Source organism: Schistocerca nitens, chromosome 10, assembly GCF_023898315.1.
Source record: "Schistocerca nitens isolate TAMUIC-IGC-003100 chromosome 10, iqSchNite1.1, whole genome shotgun sequence".
NCBI lineage: Eukaryota > Metazoa > Arthropoda > Insecta > Orthoptera > Acrididae > Schistocerca > Schistocerca nitens.
The window spans coordinates 6,902,080-6,927,699 of record NC_064623.1 but is presented as its reverse complement, the minus strand read 5'-3'; the positions used below and the strand labels follow the sequence as shown (position 1 = coordinate 6,927,699).

General features: G+C 38.9%; 1 protein-coding gene across 2 annotated transcripts in view; it reads right to left on the bottom strand.

Moving 5' to 3' along the window:
- Window positions 1-25,620, bottom strand: part of LOC126210191 (aldo-keto reductase family 1 member A1-A-like) — a 73,175-nt gene extending 47,555 nt beyond the window's left edge. Inside the window, exons 1-3 of one of the 2 annotated variants that reach the window (XM_049939367.1) lie at window positions 25,474-25,620; window positions 12,891-13,058; window positions 1,814-2,002 (exon numbers count right to left, since the gene is read on the bottom strand). In XM_049939367.1, the coding sequence (XP_049795324.1) occupies window positions 1,814-2,002; window positions 12,891-13,058; window positions 25,474-25,548 (432 nt within the window). In that variant the 5' untranslated portion in view covers window positions 25,549-25,620. The remainder of the gene's footprint in view (window positions 1-1,813; window positions 2,003-12,890; window positions 13,059-25,473) is intronic. The other variant, XM_049939368.1, reaches the window with a different exon arrangement.

Sequence of the window (25,620 nt, the reverse complement as noted above, 5' to 3'; positions counted from 1 at the left end):
ACATCCTGTCAGCCTCATTTATTAGACATTTGTATTTCCCTTCATTCGCTTCATTTGCTGCACTTTTGTATTTTCTCCTTTCATAACCCAAATTTAATACCTCCTCTGATGTCAAAGGATTCTATCAGGCCTATTAGATCCTCTGCTGGCTTCACTACTTCATCTCTCAAAGCTTCCTGTTCATATTCTACCATATTCATTTCCCCTGTTCTTGTCAATAGTTACCTAATGTTCCCTCCAAAACTCTCAAGAAGCTATGGTTCTTTCAAGTTATCCAGATCTCATCTCCTTAATTTCACATATTTTTCAGTTTTAATCACCAGGTCATAACCAATAAATACTGCTCACAGTTTGCATCTGCCCCTGGATATGTCTTCCAATTTAAAATCTGATTTTGAAATCTGTGTATTACCATTAATTTATCAATATGAAACCTTCTGGTGTCTCCAGGTCTCTTCCATGTATACAGCCTTCTTTCATGGTCCTTCACCTGAGTGTTAGTGATGATTAAATTATGCTCTGTGCAAAGTGCTACCAGAAGGCTTTCATTCCTTTTCCCTAGCCACCCTCTTTCTTTCCTACTACCAAACCCCAGTCTCCCATTAAAATTAAATTCCCATCTCCCTTAACTATCTGAACAATTTCTTTTCTGCCTTCATACATTTCTTCAATCTATTCATCATCTGTGGAGCTAGAGGGCATATAAAACTGTACTACTGGGCTGGGTGTTGGCTTCTCATCCGTCTTGGCTGCGATAATATGTTCACTGTGCTGTTCATACTAGCTTTTCTGCATTCCTATTTTCTTATTCATTGTTAGACCTACTCGTACATTACTTCTATTTGATTTTGTATTTATGATCCCGTACTCACCTGAAAAGAAGTCCTACTATATTCAATTTCAATCTATTCATTTCTCTTTTTACTCACCTATCTGCCCAGTTAAAGAATCTAGCATTCTACTGCCCTGAAGAAAGCCAATTTTGTTTCTCCTGCTAATATTAAATAATGAATAATGAATTTGAGAGAAATATTTTTGTCTGTATCTGTGTGTACATCTATTCTCTGCAAACCACCATGAACTGCGTGGCAGAGTGTACATCCCATTGTACCAGATATTAGGGCTTTTCCCATTCCATTCACACATGGACTGCAGGAAGAACAACTGCTTAAACACCTCTATATGTGCTGTGATCAGTCTAACCTATTATCCCTAAGGGTGCGATATGTAGGGGGCATTAGTATACTGCTAGATTCCTCATTTAAAATTGGTTCTAGAAATATTTGAACTAGGTTGGTTGGTTGGTTTAAAAGGAGGTTGGTCATTGGTCCCTAACTAGGCTTTCACAGGATAGTTAGCATCTGTCTTCAATCATCTGCCAGTTCAGTTCTTTTAGCATCTCTGTGAGACAGTTGAAGTTATGTAGCAGCACTATACTCAATATAATGAGTTGAGAAGTGTACTAAAAGGTGTGTATTGCACACTCCAGCACTAAACATAAGAACAGCCACCATGTCTGTTATTCTTTAGGATTCTTAAAGAGTCCTGAGAGCTATGAAACATCACATTACAGGACTGTTTAGTTACAATACTCTTGTAATCTACGGACATTTTAAGTAACTCTCAAGCAATGTGTGGTGCCTATTTTAGGAACTAAATTTCCACAAATAAGATTGTTGAGCAGACATAGTTGTATAATAACATGAATGAGTATTTTAAAATCACATCAGTAGAACCAAAATAAATCAAACATTTTTGTCAACTACCTTTCTATAGATTCTTCACGAAAATGTTTGGCAGCTTATATACAAACCTTCCACAAGCTGACATGGTCAGTATTCATATCGAGCAACATTTCTTCTCCATTATCCTTTGGATCCACATCTTGGAAACCAACCGGGTGGTGTATGAGGTACAAGTCAACATAGTCTAGCTGTAGGTCATGCAGCGACTGCTTGAGGTGCTTCTCCACACATTCTGCTCGGTTTCCTGTCAATGGCAGCTGAAATAGAGGATTTTTTTTTTATAAGTAATACTGGAAAACTGAGATAGTTTACCTGGTTGTTAAAGTAGGGAGACTCATGAAGGCAACTTATTTTGCATTATTTTCCCAACAGATGTTCACAAATGCTTTCCATTGTGTGCCAGCATAGTCCACTGTAACTAGCTATGATGTCACGAATGTTGTGCAGTACTTTACAACTAAAGTAAATAATCTGAAAAGTTAATAGCATGTCAGGAACGATGCTAAAATGATAATGTGTTAAGTTTCAGTTTAGTAACTTTAACAGTTTTCAAAATTTGGACATTTTACATAAAAATCACCAGCACAGCAGTAAGGAGCTAAAAACTTCAAAATTTATATTCGGATTCCTTTTTCATTGTAATTTAATGGAAACAGCATGCTGGATGGTTCATGGTGTGGGTTCGTGTAGGCATGTCCTAGTTCATGAACCATGGGCAACGTATGAATGGCCAAGTAAGTGGTCCCGACAGTCGGGATACCAGTTACTTTGGAATAAGGCTGGGCATCTCGGACATATTCTGAGTTGTGGTCACCTTTGTGCTCATTTGGCAAAGACTACCAAATTCACAGATTAGTCCCTCAATCGTTAGGGGTAAAACCCAATGGGACTCGGGGCAAGTAAGGCTAGCAACCTGCTTCCCTGGTACTTTAAATATGATGCTGGTAACAATCAGAGCAAAATGCCTCGGACCTTTGGAGGTGACGGAGTCCCACCTCTAACTGACAAACCAGGGACTCCTAAGATACGACTTGGCAAACAAGTGGTAATGAGATGGGGAGCTATTAATATCAATGGGGGCTACTCTGGGAAGAAGGTAGAGCTGGCAGAGGCTGCAAGTAAGATGGGGCTGGACGTTTTAGCTGTTAGTGACATTTGGGTAAGGGGTGAGAAAGAAGAGGAAGTGGGAGAATACAAGGTCTACCTGTCAGGAGTCAAAGCAGGAATAGCACAATGGGGTATAGGGCTTTACATCAGGAAAGAAATGGAACCCAGCGTAGTTGCAATAAGGTATGTAAACGAATGACTGATGTGGATAGATTTGACAGTGTCTAGCAAGAAAATTAGGATTGTGTCAGTATATTCGCATTGTGAAGGGGCAGATCAAGATAAGATGGATAGTTTTTATGAGGCACTCAGTGATGTAGTTGTTAGAGTAAAGGACAAGGACAGTGTTCTGCTCATGGGTGATTTTAACGCCAGGATTGGAAATCGAACAGAAGGCTATGAAAAGGTTATGGGTAAATTTGGAGAGGATATGGAGGCCAACAGGAACGGGAAACAACTCTTGGATTTCTGTGCCAGTATGGGCTTAGTAATCACAAACTCCTTTTTTAAACATAAGAACATTCACCGGTATACTTGGGAAGGCAGGGGAACTAGATCTGTCATTGACTATATAATAACAGATCAGGAATTCAGGAAGGCTGTGAGGGACTCACGTGCATTCAGGGGATTCTTTGATGACACTGATCATTATTTAATCTGCAGTGAAATTGGGATTGTGAGGCCGAAAGTGCAGGAGGTCAGGTCCATATGTAGGAGGATAAGAGTGGAGAAACTTCAGGATAAGGAAATCAGGCACAAGTACATAACAGCGACTCAGAAAGGACTGTAGTCAATTACAGTCATTGGAAAAGGAATGGACAAGGTACAGGGACACATTACTAGAAGTGGCTAAAGAATGTCTTGGAACAGTAGTGTGTAAAAGTAGGATGAAGCAAACAGCTTGGTGGAATGACACAGTCAAGGCAGCCTGTAAAAGAAAAAAGAAGGTGTATCAAAAATGGCTAAATACTAGAACTCAGGTAGACAGAGAAAGTTATGTTGAAGAAAGAAACAAAGCCAAAGAGATAACTGCAGCATCCAAGAAGAAATCTTGGGAAGACTTTGGAAACAGGTTGGGGACTATGGGTCAAGCTGCTGGAAAACCATTCTGGACTGTAATTAGCAGTCTTCGAAAGGGAGGTAAGAAGGAAATGACAAGTATTTTGGACAGGTCAGGAAAACTGCTGGTGAATCCTGTGGATGCCTTGGGCAGATGGAGGGAATATTTTGAAGAGTTGCTCAATGTAGGTGAAAATACGATCAGTAATGTTTCAGATTTCGATGTAGAATGGGATAGGAATGATGATGGAAATAGGATCACATTTGAGGAAGTGGAGAAAATGGTCAATAGATTGCAGTGCAATAAAGCAGCTGGGGTGGATGAAATTAAGTTGGAACTCATCAAATACAGTGGAATGTCAGGTCTAAATGGCTACACAGGATAATTCAAATGGCCTGGGAGTCGGGACAGGTTCCATCAGACTGGACAAAAGCAGTAATCACACCAATCCTTAAACATGGAAACAGAAAAGATTGTAACAACTACAGAGGTATCTCTTTAATCAGTGTTGTGGGTAAAATCTTCTCAGGTATAGTTGAAAGGAAAGTGCGAGTATTAGTTGAGGACCAGTTGGATGAAAATCAGTGTGGGTTTAGTCCTCTTAGAGGTTGTCAGGACCAGATCTTTAGTTTACGACAAATAATGGAGAAGTGTTATGAGTGGAACAGGGAATTGTATCTATGCTTTATAGATCTAGAAAAGGCATATGACAAGGTTCCTAGGAGGAAGTTATTGTCTGTTCTACGAGATTATGGAATAGGAGGCAAACTTTTGCAAGCAATTAAAGGTCTTTACATGGATAGTCAGGCAGCAGTTAGAGTTGACGGTAAATTGAGTTCATGGTTCAGAGTAGTTTCAGGGGTAAGACAAGGCTGCAACCTGTCTCCACTGTTGTTCATATTATTTATGGATCATATGTTGAAAACCATAGACTGGCTGGGTGAGATTAAGATATGTGAACACAAAATAAGCAGTCTTGCATATGCGGATGACTTAGTTGTGATGGCAGATTCGATTGAAAGTTTGCAAAGTAATATTTCAGAGCTAGATCAGAAATGTAAGGACTATGTTATGAAGATTAGCATCTCCAAAACGAAAGTAATGTCAGTGGGAAAGAAATATAAACGGATTGAGTGCCAAATAGGAGGAACAAAGTTAGAACAGGTGGACAATTTCAAGTACTTAGGATGCATATTCTCACAGGATGGCAACATAGTGAAAGAACTGGAAGCGAGGTGTAGCAAAGCTAATGCAGTGAGCGCTCAGCTACGATCTACTGTCTTCTGCAAGAAGGAAGTCAGTACCAAGTTATCTGTGCACCGTTCAATCTTTCGACCAACTTTGTTGTATGGGAGCGAAAGCTGGGTGGATTCAGGTTACCTTATCAACAAGGTTGAGGTTATGGATATGAAAGTAGCCAGGATGATTGCAGGTACTAGTAGATGGGAACAATGGCAGGAGGGTGTCCACAATGAGGAAATCAAAGAAAAACTGGGAATGAACTCTACAGATGTAGCAGTCAGGGCGAACAGGCTTAGATGGTGGGGTCATGTTACACGCATGGGAGAAGCAAGGTTACCCAAGAGACTCATAGGTTCAGCAGTAGAGGCTAGGAGGAGTCAGGGCAGACCAAGGAGAAGTTACCTGGATTCGGTTAAGAATGATTTTGAAGTAATAGGTTTAACGTCAGAAGAGGCACCAATGTTAGCACTGAATAGGGGATCATGGAAGAATTTTATAAGGGGGACTATGCTCCAGACTGAATGCTGAAAGGCATAATCAGTCTTAAATAATGATGATGATGATGATGAGCATGCTGGATCTCACAAAGTAATATTTTGGTTGAAATTCATGATTTTCTGTTTTTTTGTCCTAAAAGTTCGGAAGCAAGATGGATTAAGTAAGTGATTAGATAAAGCTAGGATGTTTAGATTTAGGTAGAATGGAGATACGCTATAATAACAAAGATGTGAGAAGTTTCTAAAAGGCAGCTATATAACTATAGCTGTAGCGTCTCTCCAAAGGGCAAGTTCAGAGCTCATCTATTGCGTGCAGTACAACTAAAATAATTCTCTCGCCAAAGGTATTTAACGTAGCCACATCAGAATTTTATTATTACTCTCCTGTGTGCTAATTACACAATTTAATCGAGAGCTTCATTGGCCTTAAGTGCATGAAGCAATTAATTATTTAGTAAATTGAAGTGGTGTTTTGCTAGCCCAGCGGCTGGTCAGTAAGGCAAACTTTTGTCATCTGCGCCTTCGGTGGTCCGCACCACGGCTATATAAATAAGACCATGTGAGCTAAAGTAAGGCCCCAGTTCTCTTCTAGATTCGTATCAGCGCGCACTCCATGTCGGAAGCCGCGTCGCATTTGTGCAGTTGCCAGGAACAGTGTTGGATGCCGTATTATGTAACTTGGTATGCACGTAACAATGAGTTTGCTTTGGGGTAAAGTGTTAATGGTGGGACAACTTCAGTGATTTATCCTCAGTTTGTGTATGTCATATTTTCATGTGTCACCACAGGACAGACTTTCTTCCATTACTAGTGTGGTGTTTGATGAGTATTAACATCAAATTTTGGTGAGCATTCACTTTGAACATTTACATCAATAACGATTATTGAACAGTTTCGTCTTCTAGGGAAAATAGGATCCGCACTATAGACTCTGAACAGCTCTGATAGTACAATAGCTGATGTGGGTAATCATTTGGAATTTTATGCTTTATCGTTTTCAGAATATAGTGAAAATTGTTATAGTAAACTGCATTTTCTATGAATCCCAGACATCATCCTAAAACTTCAAGTAGTGAACTTCAATAATGAATAATTTATTTCTCCATCAGAGTGGGCACAGTGAACTCTAATTACAGGCATCACATTTTTGCTAATTACTTTTTGGTTGCCAACATTGTAGTTAGAGAGCCTGGGTTGACAACGGCAACATACCATAATATATCAACTTTTATTTTCCACCCACTGCCCCACAAACAGCCTCACAGTACATTTACTACAGTGTGAAGTGTGTTGTCACCAAGCAATCAGTCTGTAAACGAGTGTAACATTCACAAACATAATACTAGAAGGTGAAATGATTTACTGTACACCAGCCGTCACTGTATCATCAGTGTGACACCAAGAGCAATGAGGTGTATTCAGTCATAAAAATCTTTGACTGTGTCAAAAGAATTTAATGGATAATAAAACTAACTTCAAATACAAACTGAAATTATACCTTCTGCTCCACAGAAGAATTTCTCTACATGTTGCAATATGATGTGATTGTGGCTTTCCCCCCCCCCCCCCCCCCCCCCCCTTTTTTTTTTTAAAAAAAAAGGGGAGAGAATTGATAGCTACTACACAAGATAAACAAATGATATTCACGTTCAACAGGGAAACATAGCATTATTCCAAAAAGGCATCAAACTGTAGATGGAAAAAAGTAATGATAGAGAGAAATTAAAATGAGCAGCAAAAGATTACATGAAAGCATATTATGATTTATGTAGTCAGTTGCCTTTGACAGATCATGGCATATTCTATTAGCCTACAATCTTTATGTACATTCTTGCTGTATCTGTAAATAGCCTTCTAAGCATTGGAATTCCTTAGAAATCCAAACTATGGCTCTGACAATACATTGTTTGTAGTCAGATGGCTGAAAAGGCACTTGCAGATTGCCTATTATAAAATTTTCTATAATGGTGGACAATTGTTTGCACTATCTTTCTATCTACTGTCTCATGCAAATGCTTAACTTTAGCATATTTCAAGAAATTGTATGTTCCACTGATAAATGACTGGTTGCACATATACTTTGACATGATTCACGAGAGAAGTGTCAATAAAAGATATTGATGAAACTCGGTGGGTGTATCTAGGGCGCAGAATAATGCAATACATATTTTTTTATTTGTGCCCAATTTCACTTCAAGGGGTAAAAGACGCCCTGAAAAATAATTTGGCATTTTAAGTTTAAAGGGAATTTTTTTGAAACAGTGATATGCAAAAAATGTTTCACATACAAAAGCCGATATGTACTTGATGCCCTTAAACCTATATAATCAATTATTGTGATAATCTGAAATTTTGCAAAATACCCCACCACTATTCATCAAATCTGAAAAACTGAAAACTTGTGTTACAACATAAATTAAAGAAGCATTCCAGCCACGTACATCCCTGTGTCGTAAAGCTGGTTTCTAAAGTACCTGTTTTGGAAAATAAGCTGTACACAATGTACTGTTGGAGTATTTTCAATGTACATAATTAAAATATCTAAACATTCATTACTATTGTAATAATTTATTTTACTTATATTTTTTATGTTTTAAATTGCTATTTTACATTCACGGCTTTTTTTGTTTTTCAGTTTACTGTTTCATATACATATATTTTGATAGTTGAAAATCATAAGTAACTTATTATTGTGATAGAAAATAATTACAATAATGATAATCTGTAAGGAAATGTTTAAAACATAACATTTTGTTACACCATGCACATAAAATGAAAGAAAATTCTTCACATAATATGCATGACAATAAGCTTCACATAATATGCATGACAGAGAAGCCAGTATAATACAAAATTCTGCATGATTTCAAATTTTCAGTGGTGATCCTCTATATATACTGATTTTTGCCAGGCATATTTCAGTATATTGGTAAGTCATGGTGAAGGGAATTAATTATGTACTGCAGCTTCACTGTATTGTTTCTCAAGTGGAGATTGTCATAATCATTCACCAGAACTAGAACTGAAAATCTTCTCACAAAGTTATTCCAAAACAGAAAGCCGTATATGTTCCATGGCTGTACCTGTGCCATCAAGCTCTGTGGGGTCATCAGAGGTTTCTTGTTCTCTGGTATGATGGCCAAAAAGGTGTTTTTTTTTTTCACACTGACTATCCCACTTTTCATAGTTTTAAAAGAAACTAACGATGAAATACCAAGTGCCCTTGTGGCAGCATCAAAGTCTGGTAAACAAACATCTGACCAGGACAAAAGATATTTGAAATATATTTTCTTTCCCAATGAGGGAGAAATATCCATTTTATTGTTAGGTTTTTGCCGTGGTCAGTGTGAATGAACTTTTTAGAGCATCATACCTGAGACCATCTAGTGATTCCAAAGGGCTTGCCACCACAGTTACAGCCATGGAACATATACAGCTTTCGATGTTGGAAGAAATTTGTGAGAAGATTTTCAGATCTAGTTCTGTTGCACGGTTATGACGTCAATCGCCACTTGATAAATAACACAATCAAGCTGCAGTCACTAATACATAATCAGCTCTTTTCACCAAGGCTCACCGATGTACTGAAATAAGCCTGATACAAATCAGGATATTTAGATGATAACCAGTGAAAATTTGAAATCCTGCAGAAGTTTGTTTTATACTGGCTTCTCTGTCATGTATACTATGTGAAGAAATTTCGTTCATTTTATATTCATGGTGTAAAACAAATGTTATGGTTTAAGTATTCTCTTACGGATTATCATTACTGTAATTATTTTCTATCATAATAATGAGTTACTTATTATTTTCAACTAACAAAATACACGTATATGAAACAGTAAACTAAATGACAAAAAAAGCCATGCATGTAAAATGCAAAATAACAATTTAAAACATAAAAAATATAAGCAAAATAAATAATTAGAATATTAATTAATGATTAGATATTTTAATTAGGTGTGTTGAAACTACTGTGATGGCACATTGTGTACAGCTTATTTTCCGAAAATGGTGTTTTAGAAACCAGCTTTACTACACAGGAATGTATTTGGCTTGAAAGCTTCTTTAATTTATGATGTAATAAAAGTTTTCATTTAGCAAAATCAATAAATGGTGGTGATGTATTTTGCAAAATTTCAAGTTATTAAAATAGTTGTTTATACAGTTTTCTAAAACATACAAGAAAAACATTTTTTGTGTATTGTTGTTTTGAAGAAATTCTCTCCAAACCTAAAATGCTAAATTATATTTCAGGGTATGTTTTACCCCTTAAAAGTAAAACTGGGCTCAAACTAAAAAAAAATATACTGCACTATTTTACCCCCTCTCCAGACCTGCCAAGTTTCACAACAATCCTTTACTGACACTTGGGAATCTTCCCCTGTTAGTTGCTCTTGGTAGCTGACTGTGAAAGAGGAGCCTATTTAACAGGAATGTTGATCATTCCTTGGAATAAAAAAAAAACGCTTTGTTTTATGAGGTTCATTCAAATTAAACCTGATGTGTGTCTACCTTTGCCTTACACAGAAGGTGGCACCACATAACTGCGGGTATGGTGGTGCCATCTAGTATTAAAGAGACTGATGAGTGTCAACCGTTTGATGTTGCATAGCACCAGCATGGTTTCACATAGAAGAGAAGGTGGTCACAGAAGTTATTGCCCACTACCAAACATGAAGGCGAGTAAGCAGGAACAATGAGGAGTGTTTCAATTTTTGGCAGTGGAGGGATTTGGAGGCCATGAAATATATCGATGGATGAAGGCTGTGTATGGTGAGCACAGCCTGAGTTGTTCAAGTGTTGTGGAATGGTGCAAATGATCCCTTGAGGGGTGTGAGTCACTGGAAGATGATGCTCGTCCTAGACAGGCTCATTGTGTCATCACACCACAAATGGTTGCAGAACTGAGTGCTTTAGTCTTGGACAACCACAAAATCACCATGGATGAGATCCATCAGTTACTAGGTATTAGCATGGGCACTGCCCACACCATAATGCATCAAGACTTGAACTTTCGAAAAATCTGTGCACAGTGGGTTCCGCACCAAGTGACTGCCAAACAGTGCAATACTCAAATGGCGCTGTCTTTGAGTCATCTGCAACGTTATCATGAGGAGGAATATGGTGTTCTGTCACGTATTGTCACAGGTGATGAAACATGGTGATAATAAAATCATTACCGTTACTTTACACTAGTGAACGGGTTTCGTTTGAATGCCTCTTATAATATTTTTTGATCATATAGTGCTATCCATTACTTTATCTCTCAGCTCACAGTCAACACTACTTTGAAACTAATATTAATCCCCTTAGTTTCAAGTTTCTCAGCTGTGAAGTTGTTATGCTTATTAAAAACATTTTGCAGGAAACTAATGACATGTTTTGGGGTTGTCACACTTCTGACTCTGCTCAGCTAAAACCAAGCCTTTTTTTTTTTTTCACCACACAGTATTCCTTGTTCTTGTACCAACTGTTGTTTTAGTCATGCTTTTAGATATGGCATTTCCAGATGCAACCAAATTCTATGATGGTGAGCATGTACTCTGTCTGACCCTTTGCAGTGTACTTTTATACGAATGTTCTTCAGCCACAGTTGCAACATTGACAAAGCATACATTTCTTCTGTTTCTGTGTGCACTTCTTAAAACTGTGCCTCTGCATTCCCAAGTAATAAACAAAATGCCAAAGCTTACATTTCAATTACAATGCGTTTTGTGCAGATGGCACACATTTCAAAAAGGAGTGGGTGACCTTCCAACAACTAAACAACAGCTCTTTTTATTTTTAAACCAACTAAACAAATATTTTATGGATAAAAAGCAGAAAAATTACTTGTACAAAATGCAACGAGTAGAAATATAATTGACTGTATGAATTTTACTTTGTAGTTTTTGTTTTTTCTCTTCTAATTCCACTACTTATAGTACCTGTTGCTGTTTTCTATAAACTCCACAAGTATGAAATAATTTGTTTGCTCTCAGACTGCTATAATTTCAAGTCCACATTTTCACACTGAGAATTAACTTGCAAAAGAGCTTCATCATTTTCACTCTCAGAAGGTTCATCCAATATAAATTTTCTTGAAGCCTTGCATTTAATTTTTTTCTAATATTCCATCTTCTTTACTCAAATCTATGAATTTTTTTATAATGTTTTAAAAGTTTTCAGTTCAATTAAGTTATTTAAAAGTGGAGCAGTGGTTAGCACACTGGACTCGGATTCGGGAGGACTATGGTTCAAACCCATGTCGGGCCATCCTGATTTAGATTTTCCATGATTTCCCTTAATCACCTTTTCCATGATTTCCCTAAATTACCTCAGGCAAATGATGAGATGTTTCCTTTGAAAGGTCACAGCCAAATTCCTTCCTCACCCTTCCCTCATCCAATGGGACCAATGATCCCTCTGATTTGATCCCCTCGCCCAAATCAACCAACCAAATAGTTTCACTTTTTGCTGCTGTGTTTGGAAAATGCCAGACATCTTCATCTTCAGGTGTCCTTAATTTGTGCATGTTTTCAGTTCATTGCTTTTTCCAATGTAAGCCTAGGACCCCAGCTAAAAAGTTTAGATTTTTGTTTGTTTGTTCTGTGTTCATATTCAGTTGTGCAGTTCATTTCAGCACAGAATGAACCAACTACAATATCTAGGCTGTATATTCACACTGCTGTGAAATCATCTGAATACACAGCTTGTTCAAAATAGTCAACAAATTATGTAAAATTTGCTTTGCAAAAGCTGTTGGTCTTCGCAGACTTGTGCTTTGAGATTTTTGTGCAATGGTATCTTAATATTAGCTGATAGAATACTTGACCCTGACAATTCCAGCTATTTTAATTACATCTCAACAACTTTAATATGTTTGAATTTAGCTGTGTTATCTTACTGTCAGGCAGTCTTTAGATCAGACTTCTAATTTTTAATACTGTAATCATAAAGCTTACATTCTTCATCTACACTGAAAACTTCTTGACTCCTATACTTTGAGCAATAATAATCTGATGTTGATATCTGATTACTACCTAACAGCTTAATATCAGCTACATTACAGTTTCTTAAACTGTCAAATAAAGCAGAATGGTACATCCCATACCGCAGCACTTCTAAGAGACTTTTTACCTCTTCCATGGTCTCTGCAGTTTTTTATTCATTCACTTCTATTTTAAAACACTCCTTTTTGAAAGTTCATACTATGTTATCCAATTAAATAAGGTGACCGATTTGAGAACTTTTTACCTTTGTCACAATAAAAAGATCTTCTCTCTTGATTTTTCCAGAATCAAGCCATTTCTTCAATGTCCTCCCAATTTGGGCTTCATTATTATACCTCCGGGCTGTATCTATGTGTCTGTACCCAATCTCCAGTGCTGCATCTATCGCCTTCTCTATATCATCTCCCAGTGCCTGTAACATCAACAATAGTGTGACAATTTGTGTGTAGTTAACAATCATGCTGGCTGAAAAAATAATTTATTTTAAAATAAGTATGTCAGTGGTTATTTTCAGGTTATGTCCATGAATGTGTAACTGAATATAGAACAATTTTATCATGCCATTGACAGTGACATTGGCACTTGTTTTATTCGGCTGTACATAGACAGGCATAACCGGGAAATTATCAACATAAATATTACGCGCGACAGGGAGCTACAAGGTAACAGTCTTTAAAAAAAATTGTGCCAGTGAATTATTTGTAACAAATATCTTACAGAATAACATTCTGTAATGGAAGATGGTACTTTAGGATATTTTTACCAGTTGCATTTTTTAAAAAAAAATCTTGTTACGACACATTTCTGACCAGATTTCACAATCCGTAGTGAGGCACGCAAGCTAGCTGCCTACGATATCCCACTGAAGGAAATGGAATATTGCTGGAGCAGCGTGGTGAAAGGCTCCAGTCTCGCCCTGGTGGTGAGCTGAATCTCCTCATATTGTGTCCCAGTGTTGCACTGCCTCAGTCATCTATGGGACCAAAGGTGTAGTCCTGTCACAGCAAAGCAGTGGAGTGTCACTACAAATACTTGTGGCTCCAAGACCAGCAATACCTCATCTTCAACCACTGCTGAAATCGTGACATATTCCACGTCAGCTATCAGTTCCATGTGGCCCAATCAGCTTCTTCTACATCTATGTTTAGCCACTAGCTCTTGGCATATGAGCCACTACCAGCCCTGACAATCCTCGAGCTGGTGCCACCGGGAAGGGTCAACCTTTAGGGAAATCTCGTTCATCTGTGGGTGTCTCCAAAGGGTGCCAAGTTTGGGAGCTGTGGCATGCACTTGACTGGCCACCAGAGTAGCTACGCAACTACCACCTGCCAAACACGTTCGCCAGGCTACACTGGCTCCCAGTACTTCACCGAGACAGCTCTCCCACCCAGTGTCCTCCCGCAGCTGCAACCGAGCACTCCGCTGCACACTCTGATGGAGCTAACAGCTGTCACCTGGGGGTCTTTGCACACCACTGAGTCACTGCCACTCACCACTGTTGCAGCTACAGAATAAAAGAATTGTATTGCTAGTGTTGGATAGACTGTCAGTGACACAGCACCACAAGTAACTTCTGTTAATAAGGCGAGTACACCGGTCGTATGTTACATATCTTTAGGAGCGTCAAATGGGAGCAACTTCAGTAATGGATAAGAACTGTGTTTGCTGTGTGCAGATGTGAGCTGAGTTAGTGAACATTCACTCACAGTTCCACGCGGTGTGGCTTCCATCACACAGCTTGAGGCTGCTGCCGAGGGGTGTCACCGTGGGGGGTCAGATGTGGGGATGCGAAGGACGTCGAGCACGTCCCTCGTGTCCCCTAATCGGTCTACTGCTGTGGCCGCCTCAGGTACTGCCTGGACTGAGGTTGACCCCACACGCATGGTCGAGTGGGAGATCATTCCAAAGTCTGGCACGCAGTGAAAGACTTTCCGAGGCGCCGATCGTAGGGCCTCCCCGGTTCATTTGACAAGCAGGTTTTGGGCGTTATCTGTGGCTGGCAAATTCTCTAAGCCAGATGCCGTCATCCACACTGTTCCAGAGAAAGCTTCTCAGCCCACAAGGTCTGGGCATTCACAGAAAGTGGGTTTGCTGGTAGCTCCAACATTAGGCATGTAATGGGGGTCCCTTAGGAACATGGCTGCCAAGGAGGCGAAGGAAGCCAGTGCACACTCCATGTGCATACCAGGGGGAGGGGGAGAAGGGTCATTCCAGGTGTGGAAAAGGTGCTTCCGGATATCGTGAAGAATATAGGGCACAGCCAACTGCAGGTGGTGGCTCATGTTGGTACCAATGATGTGTGTTGCTTTGTATCAGAGGAGATTCTCTTTGGTTTCAGGTGGCTAGCAGAAATGGTAAGAACTGCCAGTCTGGCTTCCGATATTAAGGCAGAGTTCACCCTCTGCAGCATTGTCGATATAACCAATTGTGGTCCTTTTTGTGCAGAGCTCAGTGGAGGGTGTCAGTCAGAGGCTCAGGCAGTTCTGTGACCATGTAGGCTGCAGATTCCTTAACTTGCGCCTTCGGGTGGTGGGTTTCTGGGTTCCGCTTAATAGGTCAGGAGTACACTACACACAGGAAGTGACTACACATGTAGTGGAGCTGTGTGGAAGGGACTGGGCAGTTTTTTTTAGGTTAGAGGGCCTCAGGGAACCCCAGAAAGGGCGTCCATGTAAAATGGGGCAGGTAAAACACAGTAAGGTAGTTGTGGAAATAATAGGTAAATTGTCATAGCCGTGTTGGGAAAGATCCAGAGCTCCAAGCCCTAATAGAAAACACTGAAGCTCAAATGGTTATGGACACAGAAAGCTGGCTAAAGCTGGAAATGAGTCTATATGAAACTTTTTCAAATGACCGAACAGTGTTCAGAAAGGATAGAGTAAATAGAGTAAGTAGTTTACCTTCTAGTGAAATTGAAGTAGATAGTTCCTGTGGAATAGTATGGGTAGAGATTGTACTTGACGATCATACTAAACTATTAGTTGGATTATTTTACCGGCCCCCTGACTCAGAAGATATAGTTGCCAAACAGTTCAAAGAAAACTTGAGTCTCATTTCAAATAGGTACCCCACCCGTACAACTACAGTCGGTGGTGATTTCAATCTACCCTCAATATGCTGGAAAAATAATATGCTTAAAGCCAGTGGCAGGCATAAAACATCATCCGAAATTGTATTGAATGCTTCCTCAGAAAATTATTTTGAACAATTAGTTCATGAGCCCACTCGACGTGTAAATGGTTGGGAAAGCATACGTGACCTCTTAGCAACAAATAATCCTGGACACATAGGGCACATAATGATGAATACAGGGATTAGTGGCCACAAGGCAGTTGCTACTAGGCTGAATACCATAACACCCACAACCATCAAAAAGAAATGCAAGGCAAATCTATTTAAAAAAAGCTGATGAAAATGTTCTTAACACCTTTTTAAGAGACAGTCTCCACTCCTTTTGATCTGATCATGTAAGCATAGAAAAGATGTGGAATGATTTCAAAGAGATAGTATCGACAGTAATTGAGAAATATACCACACAAATTAATAAGTGATGGTACTGATTCCCCATGGTACACAAAATGGGTCAGATCACTGTTGCAGAAGCAACGAAAAAAACGTGCCAAATTTAAAAGAATGTAAAATGCCCAAGACTGGCAAACTTTTGCAGAAGTTTGAAAGATAGTGTGTACATCAATGCAAAATGCGTTTAATAACTTCCACAACGAAACACTGTCTCTGAATCTCGTAGAAAACCCAAAGGGATTCTGGCATACATAAAGCACACCAGTGGCAAGACGCAGTCAGTACTTTCACTGCACAATAACAACGGTGAAGTCACTGATGACAGTGCCACTAAAGAAGAGTTATTAAACATGGTTTTCTGAAACTCCTTCACTAAAGAAGACATAGTAAATATTCCTGAATTCCAATCAAGACAACTGCCAAGATGAGCAACATAGAAGCAGATATCCTCGGTGTAGCAAAGCAGCTTAAATTACTTAATAAAGGCAAGGTCTGCAGTCCACATTGCATACAGAGAGGCACTCTGCATCACAGTGTAGCTTGCTGTCCAGGTTTCGAGAGGGTGCGTTTCTGGATGAGGTATCGAATATAACGCTTCCCCCTACTTATACCTCCCGAGGAGATCACGAATGTAAAGTTAGAGAGATTCGAGCGCACACAGAAGCTTTCCGGCAGTCGTTCCCGCGAACCGTACGCAACTGGAACAGGAAAGGGAGGTAATGACAGTGGCACGTAAAGTGCCCTCTGCCACACACTGGTGGGTGGCTTGCAGAGTATAAATGTAGTTGTAGATACCAGTCAGGTTCCTTTCAGCGTATACTTATACAACAGCTCCATATTTAGCAATTATATACAAACCCTCACTCACAGAAAGATCCGTACCTAGGTACTGGAAAAATTGCTCAAGTCACACCAATACCCAAAAAAGAAACTAGGGATAATCCACTGAATTACAGGGCCATATCAATAATGTCGATTTACAATAGGGTTTTGGAACATATATTGTGTTCGAACATTATGAAATACTTTGAAGAAAATGATTTATTAACACATAGTCAGCACAGATTCAGAAAATATCGTTCTTGTGAAACACAACTAGCTCATTATACTCATGAAGTAATTAGTGCTATCGACAGGGGATGTCAAAAGGACCACGTTTTTAGATTTCCAGAAGGCTTTTTACACTGTTCCTTGCAAGCATCTTCTAACCAAACTGCATCCCTATGGAATATCACCTCACTTGTGCGACTGGATTCATGATATCCTATCAGAAAGATCACAGTTCATAGTAATAGATGGAAAGTCATCAAGTAAAACAGAAGTGATGCTTGGCGTTTCTCAAGGAAGTGTTATAGATCCTCTATGGTTCCTGATCTATATTAATGACATAGAAGACAGTCTGAGTAGCCCTCGTAGATTGTTTGCAGATGATGCTGTCATTTACCATCTTGCAAAGTCATCAGATGACCAAAACAAATTCCAAAATGATTTAGATAAGATACCTGTATGGTTTGAAAAGTGGCAATTGACCCTGAATAAAGAAAAGTGTGAAGTTATTCACATGTAAAAGAAATCCACTAACTTTTGATTATGCAATAAGTCACACAAATTTGAAGACTGTAAATTCAACTAAATACTTAGGGATTACAGTTACGAATAACCTAAATTGGAACGAGCACATAATTAATTTTATGGGTAGAGCAAACAAAAAGGCTGTGATTCATTGGGAGAACATTTAGAAGGAGCAATAAGTCTACTAATGAGACTGCTTACACCATGCTTGTACACCCAATTCTGGAATATTGCTGTACGGTGTGGGTTCGGCATCAGGTGAGACTGACGGATGACATGAACACGTTCAAAGAAGGGCTGTTTGTTTTGTATTATCACAAAATAGGGGAGACAGTTCCAAAGATATGATACATGAATTAGAGTGGCAATTATTAAAACAAAGGTGTTTTTTGGTGCGATGGGATCTTCTCAAGAAACTTCCATCACCAGTTTTCTACTCCGATTGTGGAAAGATTCTGTTGGCACCCACCTACATAGGGAGAAATGATCATCATGATAAAATAAAATAAATCAGGGCTTGCACAGAAAAATTTAACTGTTCAATTTTCCTGCACACCATTCGAGAGTGGAACGGTAGAGAGACAGCTTGAAGGTGGTTCATTGGACCCTCTGCCAGTCACTTTATTGTGAATAGCAGAGTAATCACGTACTTGTAGATGTAGATTGATCTCTTTGGGTTCCACGAGCGCTGGAGAGTCAGTAATAAGTGACCCATCGAATTTCACTCACCATCCTGTAATGAGCATCCTGGCATTGATGGTGTCTGAATTCCCTTACCTATCACTGTTTCTACCTATTTCACTTTTCTACAGCTGACAGATCCAATATTGATTCCTCCAAAGTCATTTCTTTTGTTAAAACTTTGGTTCCAGATGAGATGAGAATCACTTCATTACATGAGCTATATCTTTATTGCTGAACAAACCAACCATTTTTTAAATACTTTCATACCTTTCAAAGCCATTAGTGAAAATACAGATTACAAAGCTTACAGCTTATGGTGAACCATAATTCTTTCACTGACCTGAGAATTTTTTATCTTCACCTTGCAGCTATTGAATTTCATTACTTCTGACAGTACAGGGTTATTACAAATGATTGAAGCGATTTCACAGCTCTACAATAACTTTATTATTTGAGATATTTTCACAATGCTTTGCACACACATACAACAACTCAAAAAGTTTTTTTAGACATTCACAAATGTTCGATATGTGCCCCTTTAGTGATTCAGCAGGTATCAAGCCGATAATCAAGTTCCTCCCACACTCGGTGCAGCATGTCCCCATCAATGAGTTCGAAATCATCGTTGATGTGAGCTCACAGTTCTGGCATGTTTCTTGGTAGAGGAGGTTTAAACACTGAATCTTTCACATAACCCCACAGAAAGAAATCGCATGGGGTTAAGTCGGGAGAGCGTGGAGGCCATGACATGAATTGCTGATCATGATCTCCACCACGACCGATCCATCGGTTTTTCAATCTCCTGTTAAAGAAATGCCGAAAATCATGATGGAAGTGCAGTGGAGCACCATCCTGTTGAAAGATGAAGTCGGCGCTGTCGATCTCCAGTTGTGGCATGAGCCAATTTTCCAGCATGTCCAGATACACATGTCCTGTAACGTTTTTTTCGCAGAAGAAAAAGGGGCCGCAAACTTTAAACCGTGAGATTGCACAAAACACGTTAACTTTTGGTGAATTCCGAATTTGCTGCACGAATGTGTGAGGATTCACTACCGCCCAGATTCGCACATTGTGTCTGTTCACTTCACCATTAAGAAAAAATGTTGCTTCATCACTGAAAACAAGTTTCGCACTGAACGCATCCTCTTCCATGAGCTGTTGCAACCGCGCCGAAAATTCAAAGCGTTTGACTTTGTCATCAGGTGTCAGGGCTTGTAGCAATTGTAAACAGTAAGGCTTCTGCTTTAGCCTTTTCCGTAAGATTTTCCAAACCGTCGGCTGTGGTACGTTTAGCTCCCTGCTTGCTTTATTCGCCGACTTCCGCGGGCTACGCGTGAAACTTGCCCGCATGCGTTCAACCGTTTCTTCACTCACTGCAGGCCGACCCATTGATTTCCCCTTACAGAGGCATCCAGAAGCTTTAAACTGTGCATAGCATCGCCGAATGGAGTTAGCAGTTGGTGGATCTTTGTTGAACTTCGTCCTGAATATTCATAAAAAATGGTTCAAATGGCTCTGAGCACTATGGGACTCAACTTCTGAGGTCATTAGTCCCCTAGAACTTAGAACTAGTTAAACCTAACTAACCTAAGGACATCACAAACATCCATGCCCGAGGCAGGATTCGAACCTGCGACCGTAGCGGTCTTGCGGTTCCAGACTGCAGCGCCTTTAACCGCACGGCCACTTCGGCCGGCTAAGAATATTCATACTGATCAGTTCTGCTAAACAAACACTTTGTTTCCTTTAGGTGTACTGCCTCAGAACATAATGCCACAAATGAACAGGAAGTTAAAATATGCAACACTCTTGCCTTTTGGTCAGCACACTGAGAAATGTCTCTCATGGCAGAACAGGCTGAACTGAGCTTTGTGATTTAATTCAATCACATATACACTCCATTTTAATTTGTTATTCAACTGGACCCCAATGAATTTTCCATGTTGGTACACAGTATCAATAAAAAAACTAGCACTGCATGGCTAGGTAGTATTTGTGCTTACACGTATTGTGTTTAATACAGCAAAATTAACAGGAAAGCTGCTGCTTCCTCATTTATACCAGACCGTCCTCTTCATTTCCTATCCTTATCTTAATATGTATAAGATCACACTCACACTTATCATATAATGACAATGATCTTTGCCAGTAAGAAAAGAGGCCTGTTTACAATAAACACTGCTACCTACCATGCAGTTAACAGACATCCTTATTATTGAGTCAGGATAATCAAACAGCTTACAATTGGCATTGCAGTGGCAAACATCAGAAATGTTATCCTAAACCAAAAGGAAATACTGCAAACAGCAGGGAGGTAGTCATCGTGGTTGCGAAATACTGACTTGCATTTCTCCAAATTAAAAAGCAGATAACGTAACACAACTGACAATCAGGGACTTCAGAACTGACACTTACACAGCCAAGGGACCATTCCCAGAGTACCAGTCACTCCTAGAATCTACTGAGAGCCAAAGATACATTAGGAAAATTTAAGGCCAGTAGTGAACAGGATCAATTCACCTACATCTAATATGGCAAAATGTCTAGCCTGTGAACTAAGATCTCTAGCTGGCAAAATGGACTCTCATGTGAAGAACTCAATGCACTTCATAGAAAGCATAAAGAGAGAAATAATTTTACCCACAGACATCACGGTCAGTTTGAATGTAAGTCATTATTCCCAAACTTGCCACTAGACCAAACTGCTGGATTATACAAGAGCATGAACCACCAGATATATGTGACCACGATGAGCTATGTTTGTCTTCAACACATTTCAAATGGTGAGGAAAATACTATGGGCAGACAGATGGTATAGCAATAGGGTCTTCCTGATCTCTATTAGCAGCAGGTATATTCGTGGAGGTCTTTGAAGTAATGGCACTTTGTTTATGTCCCTTACATCCACAATGCTGGTTCAGATAAGTGGATGATACATTAGCCATATGGTCTCATATTTTTGTTTATGTCCCTTACATCCACAATGCTGGTTCAGATAAGTGGATGATACATTAGCCATATGGTCTCATATTTTTGAATAAAACGCACAGGAAAATACAGTTCACGGTCAAGGTAGAGAAGAACGGTGCACTTCCATTTCTGGATGTGGAAGAATACAGGACACTGGACAGCACACTAGGTCAGAGACTATACCAGCACTTGTTCTTTAGGTGTCACAGCTTAGCTTGGTGGTGCCTTGGAGGCCAAGGAGTAAAGGAGCATACACAAGAATGTAAATGATCATTAAGAAGTGTCATTCATTCGACTGCTAACATCAAATCAGTTCGTGGGTATGTTATAAAATGTCATGAGCTACAAAACAAAAGAGATCATTCAGCTATTACTGTAATTGAAGCGTATGTGAAAAACATCTTACTGCAAAGCTGTTCACTTTATTCAGTAGCTTGGAGAGACTGGAGCTCTCTTTCAGCACCTGCACATCACAACAAGGTGACAAATTCCAGGGGCACACTTCCGTGGCACTGCATAGCAGGAAAGTAATTAACTCTGAGAACGGTGACTGGGAATTAATTATGAGGTAAGTTGACGTACAGACATCAAGGTAGAGATCATACATGATGTTACAAATTCACCATGAAAACACTCCATGTTAAAGAATTTGTTGCCAGGGAAGCAATTCTCAAACACAACAGAAATGAGAGAAGCACTGACACTCCAAGGCATAGGCTGCAAGAATAGCAAGCTTCCCAAAAGTGAATACCCTCAAAATTTCTAATAAAATTACCTACTCTCTCTGTCTTATACATGTCATTTAGAAATTTCAAAACAAAATAATGTAACAAGCTGGGAGAAAACAAATTATGCTTATAAAAGAATTCTATGATATGGATAATGTTGATTTCATTAACCATGTAGATCACTGAATTGCTTCTGTTCAGTTCAGTACCTGAAATTTTAAACCAGCTACCAAATGAAAGATTGTGATTTCGCCAAATTTATTCAAAATTTACTCCAAAACAGGGAATTTTATGCAGACTTCAAAGGTCAACATAGTTGATGGAGAGGTCATTTCAGTGAACATGAGTTTCTTTTATGCTGATGCTCTTGAATTAGTGTGTTAAGGGAAATCTTTTGAAGACAATGAATCCCACCTGACAGATGCACTGAAAAATTTGAGTTTCTGTTATTCTAAAAACCAACTTCACCCAAACACACATAAAATCCAACTGTGTGTGTTTCATCTTAAGCACAATCATGCACATTGTAAACTTATAACCACATGACAACAGATACAGTTAGTATATACACTTCAACCAAAATGTCTGGGAGTCACTCTGATCATATTCTGATGAACAAGAAGCATTGTGAGAGTATGAGAATGAAGCCAGAAATGATATCCTTCACACAATCATTGGTAGCAAGGGGAGATCTTGATCATGAACCCTGAGAATGAAAACACTAACAGCTGGTTACAGTGCAGCAGAGTATGCATGTCCAGCCTGGTAAAAATCTACCCTTGCAAACTTAGTTTATAAGGGATCAAATGAAATGTGTAGGCTAATTACAGATTGTTGTTCAAAACCTATGCCACTTGTAAAACTCTACCAGCTCACAAGTGTAACAACCCCAGATATTCATTGTGTAGTAGCTCACAGTGTGTAAAGAACAAATTGGGATCATCAGACAAACCATCCATTGCATGGGCACATTTCAGTAACTCCAAGGTTGAGGTCCAGGAGGAGTTTCCTTGCAACCACTTCAGTCTAACAAACAGCAGCAGCGACAGCAAGAAAACAGTGGTTGATTTCCCAACATAAGACTAACTCTATCTGGCCTATCCATGTCAGAAACCTTCTCATCTAGACATGAACAGAATTCAATCACGTGGAGGTCACACATTCATTCTTCTGGGGTTGGAAGATCCGGAGTAACCTCCAGAAAAGGCACTTCCCTGTGTATAAACATCAACTATGATTGCAGAGAAGCACATACCATGAAACACCTACTGAATTCTCGGCTATGCCATGTCTCCTGCACAGAAGAAGACCTTCCTGTGACTCCAAGCACAATTGGAGTTGCAAGATTTTGATAAACAGTAGTGTAACTTGATAATTCTTTCTTTTGTTAGCTTTTAATGGCAATTACCATGTATTGTTTTTGTTTCTTGATTGAATAAATAAATAATGTTGATTTTCATATTTATGGTTGTCGCTGCACCCTTCGATTTGACTGCACTACTGTTATCTATCTAAAAAATGACAGAGTCTACAGTATTTCACACAAAATGATCAATGGCAAATAAATAAAAATTAAAGAATCCATCTTTATTGCAATCAAAGCAGATTTCCCTTTCTTTCCTTTTCTCTCTTCTTTTTTTTTTTTAAAAAAAAGGGGGGGGGGAAGAAGAAGAAGACGGTTTACATAATATTACCTCTGACTCCTTTCATACAATACCTATTTTTATACCAGTAAAGAAGAGTCACATTTGGTGTGAAGAGATCAGCAGAACTTACTATGTTAAGAGTCCACTAATGCTGCAAACCTGCGCTACTATGGTAATGGAAAAAATATCTGATTTTAGTTGATGTTACATTACTCATGGCAGTTAGAAAAATAATGAAAAAAGGAACAAAAACATAATCAATGTCAGGATAAAAAATAAAGTAACTCTGAGAAAGAAATAGGAGAATGATTTTGTGCATGGACAGAGAGTAGTATGCAACTAAAATACAAAACTATGAGCTATCATTATTGCAGCACATCAGATATTTCAGTCAAATTGTCATCAAATTTATTACAAAGCTACTTGCTAATATGATTAATAAGTCCATGGCAGAGAGCTGTTTCATGGCACCTTAAGAAATGCTTGGCTTTTATAACTATGCTTAAAGATTGATTACAAGAAAGGTGAAAACTGCAGCATGTGAGAATTTTACCACTCATGTCATAAATCTTTGTACACTGTATAAAATGTTAATAAAATTCTTTGCATTGGAAAATATACTGTCCAGAATTCAGTGTGGATCTGAGAAGAATAAATCCACCACTTTAGCAACACAAGAATTTGTGGACTTTGAAAGCACTGGATAGGTAAGAATCAATAACTGTCATATTCTGTAACATGTACTCAAAATGACAAACTCATATACCAAAGACAGGTATCAAATGAGAGTAGCAACAAACATACAAACATACATGAGGAAGATCGTACGTGGTATGCCACAGGCATGTGTGATAGGACCACTGCTTTTCTCAGTCTACATTAATAACCTTCCTGATTACATCCAGAACAATGCCATCCTATCTGTTGATGGAGCCAATATTTAACTAAAGGAACAAGTCTGGAAGAAGTTGTTCCAGGGTCTGAAAGTGTATTACATAATATAGATAAATGTACACTCATGAACTTAAAGAACAACAGAAGCAAACAGTTTGTTAGCACTAAATGTTAACAATAACAACAAACACAAGCAAGTTGGGCATATAAAATTTTCAATTCTCCATGCAGACAATACATTAACATGAACAGAGCACATCACAGAGTAGTGTAAGTTGTAAATTAAATTCGGCCTGCTGTACCTTATGAATATCAGCCAAAGCAGCTAGTATTTAAACCCCCAAAATGTTTTACCCTGCACATTTCCTCTCCAGTAAGTGGTACAGAGAACAACTGCAAGGAAGTTCAGTAAATATGAAGAAGCAAATACTCATTATATAGAAAAGCGGATAGCAGTCGACCCTTTTCATATTGTTCTCATTCCGTCCCTAATTTTCTGTTGTTTGAAAAGTATTACTCAGTTATAGAAAAAAAAGAAAAAAATTGAAGAGTTACATCAGACACTACTGGGAACAGATAAAAGTAGATGGATCTGTACAATCATAACTACAAGTCATGTATGAAATCATGCAATAAATGTCACTAATACAACATAAATCAATTGTAATACAACATAAGACTGGTTAATAAATGAATACAAATCTTGTCTATAATCCCACTAATGACAGGTTGAGAGACTTTACAGTAAATAATGAAGAGGGCATGAGAATATGGGGATCCAGCTGTAGACACGTAGCAAAATCTAACATACATGTGCTGTTCCAAGCCCTAGAATGGGCATTTTGTGTCCATTGAAGAAAGTTAAGTATTCCATCTTGCCAGTCATCTTGCTGTTCCAGGTTTAGCAAGTAGTGAGTAATACTTGTGTACTGTCTGCAGACTGTGCTGCGGAACTCAA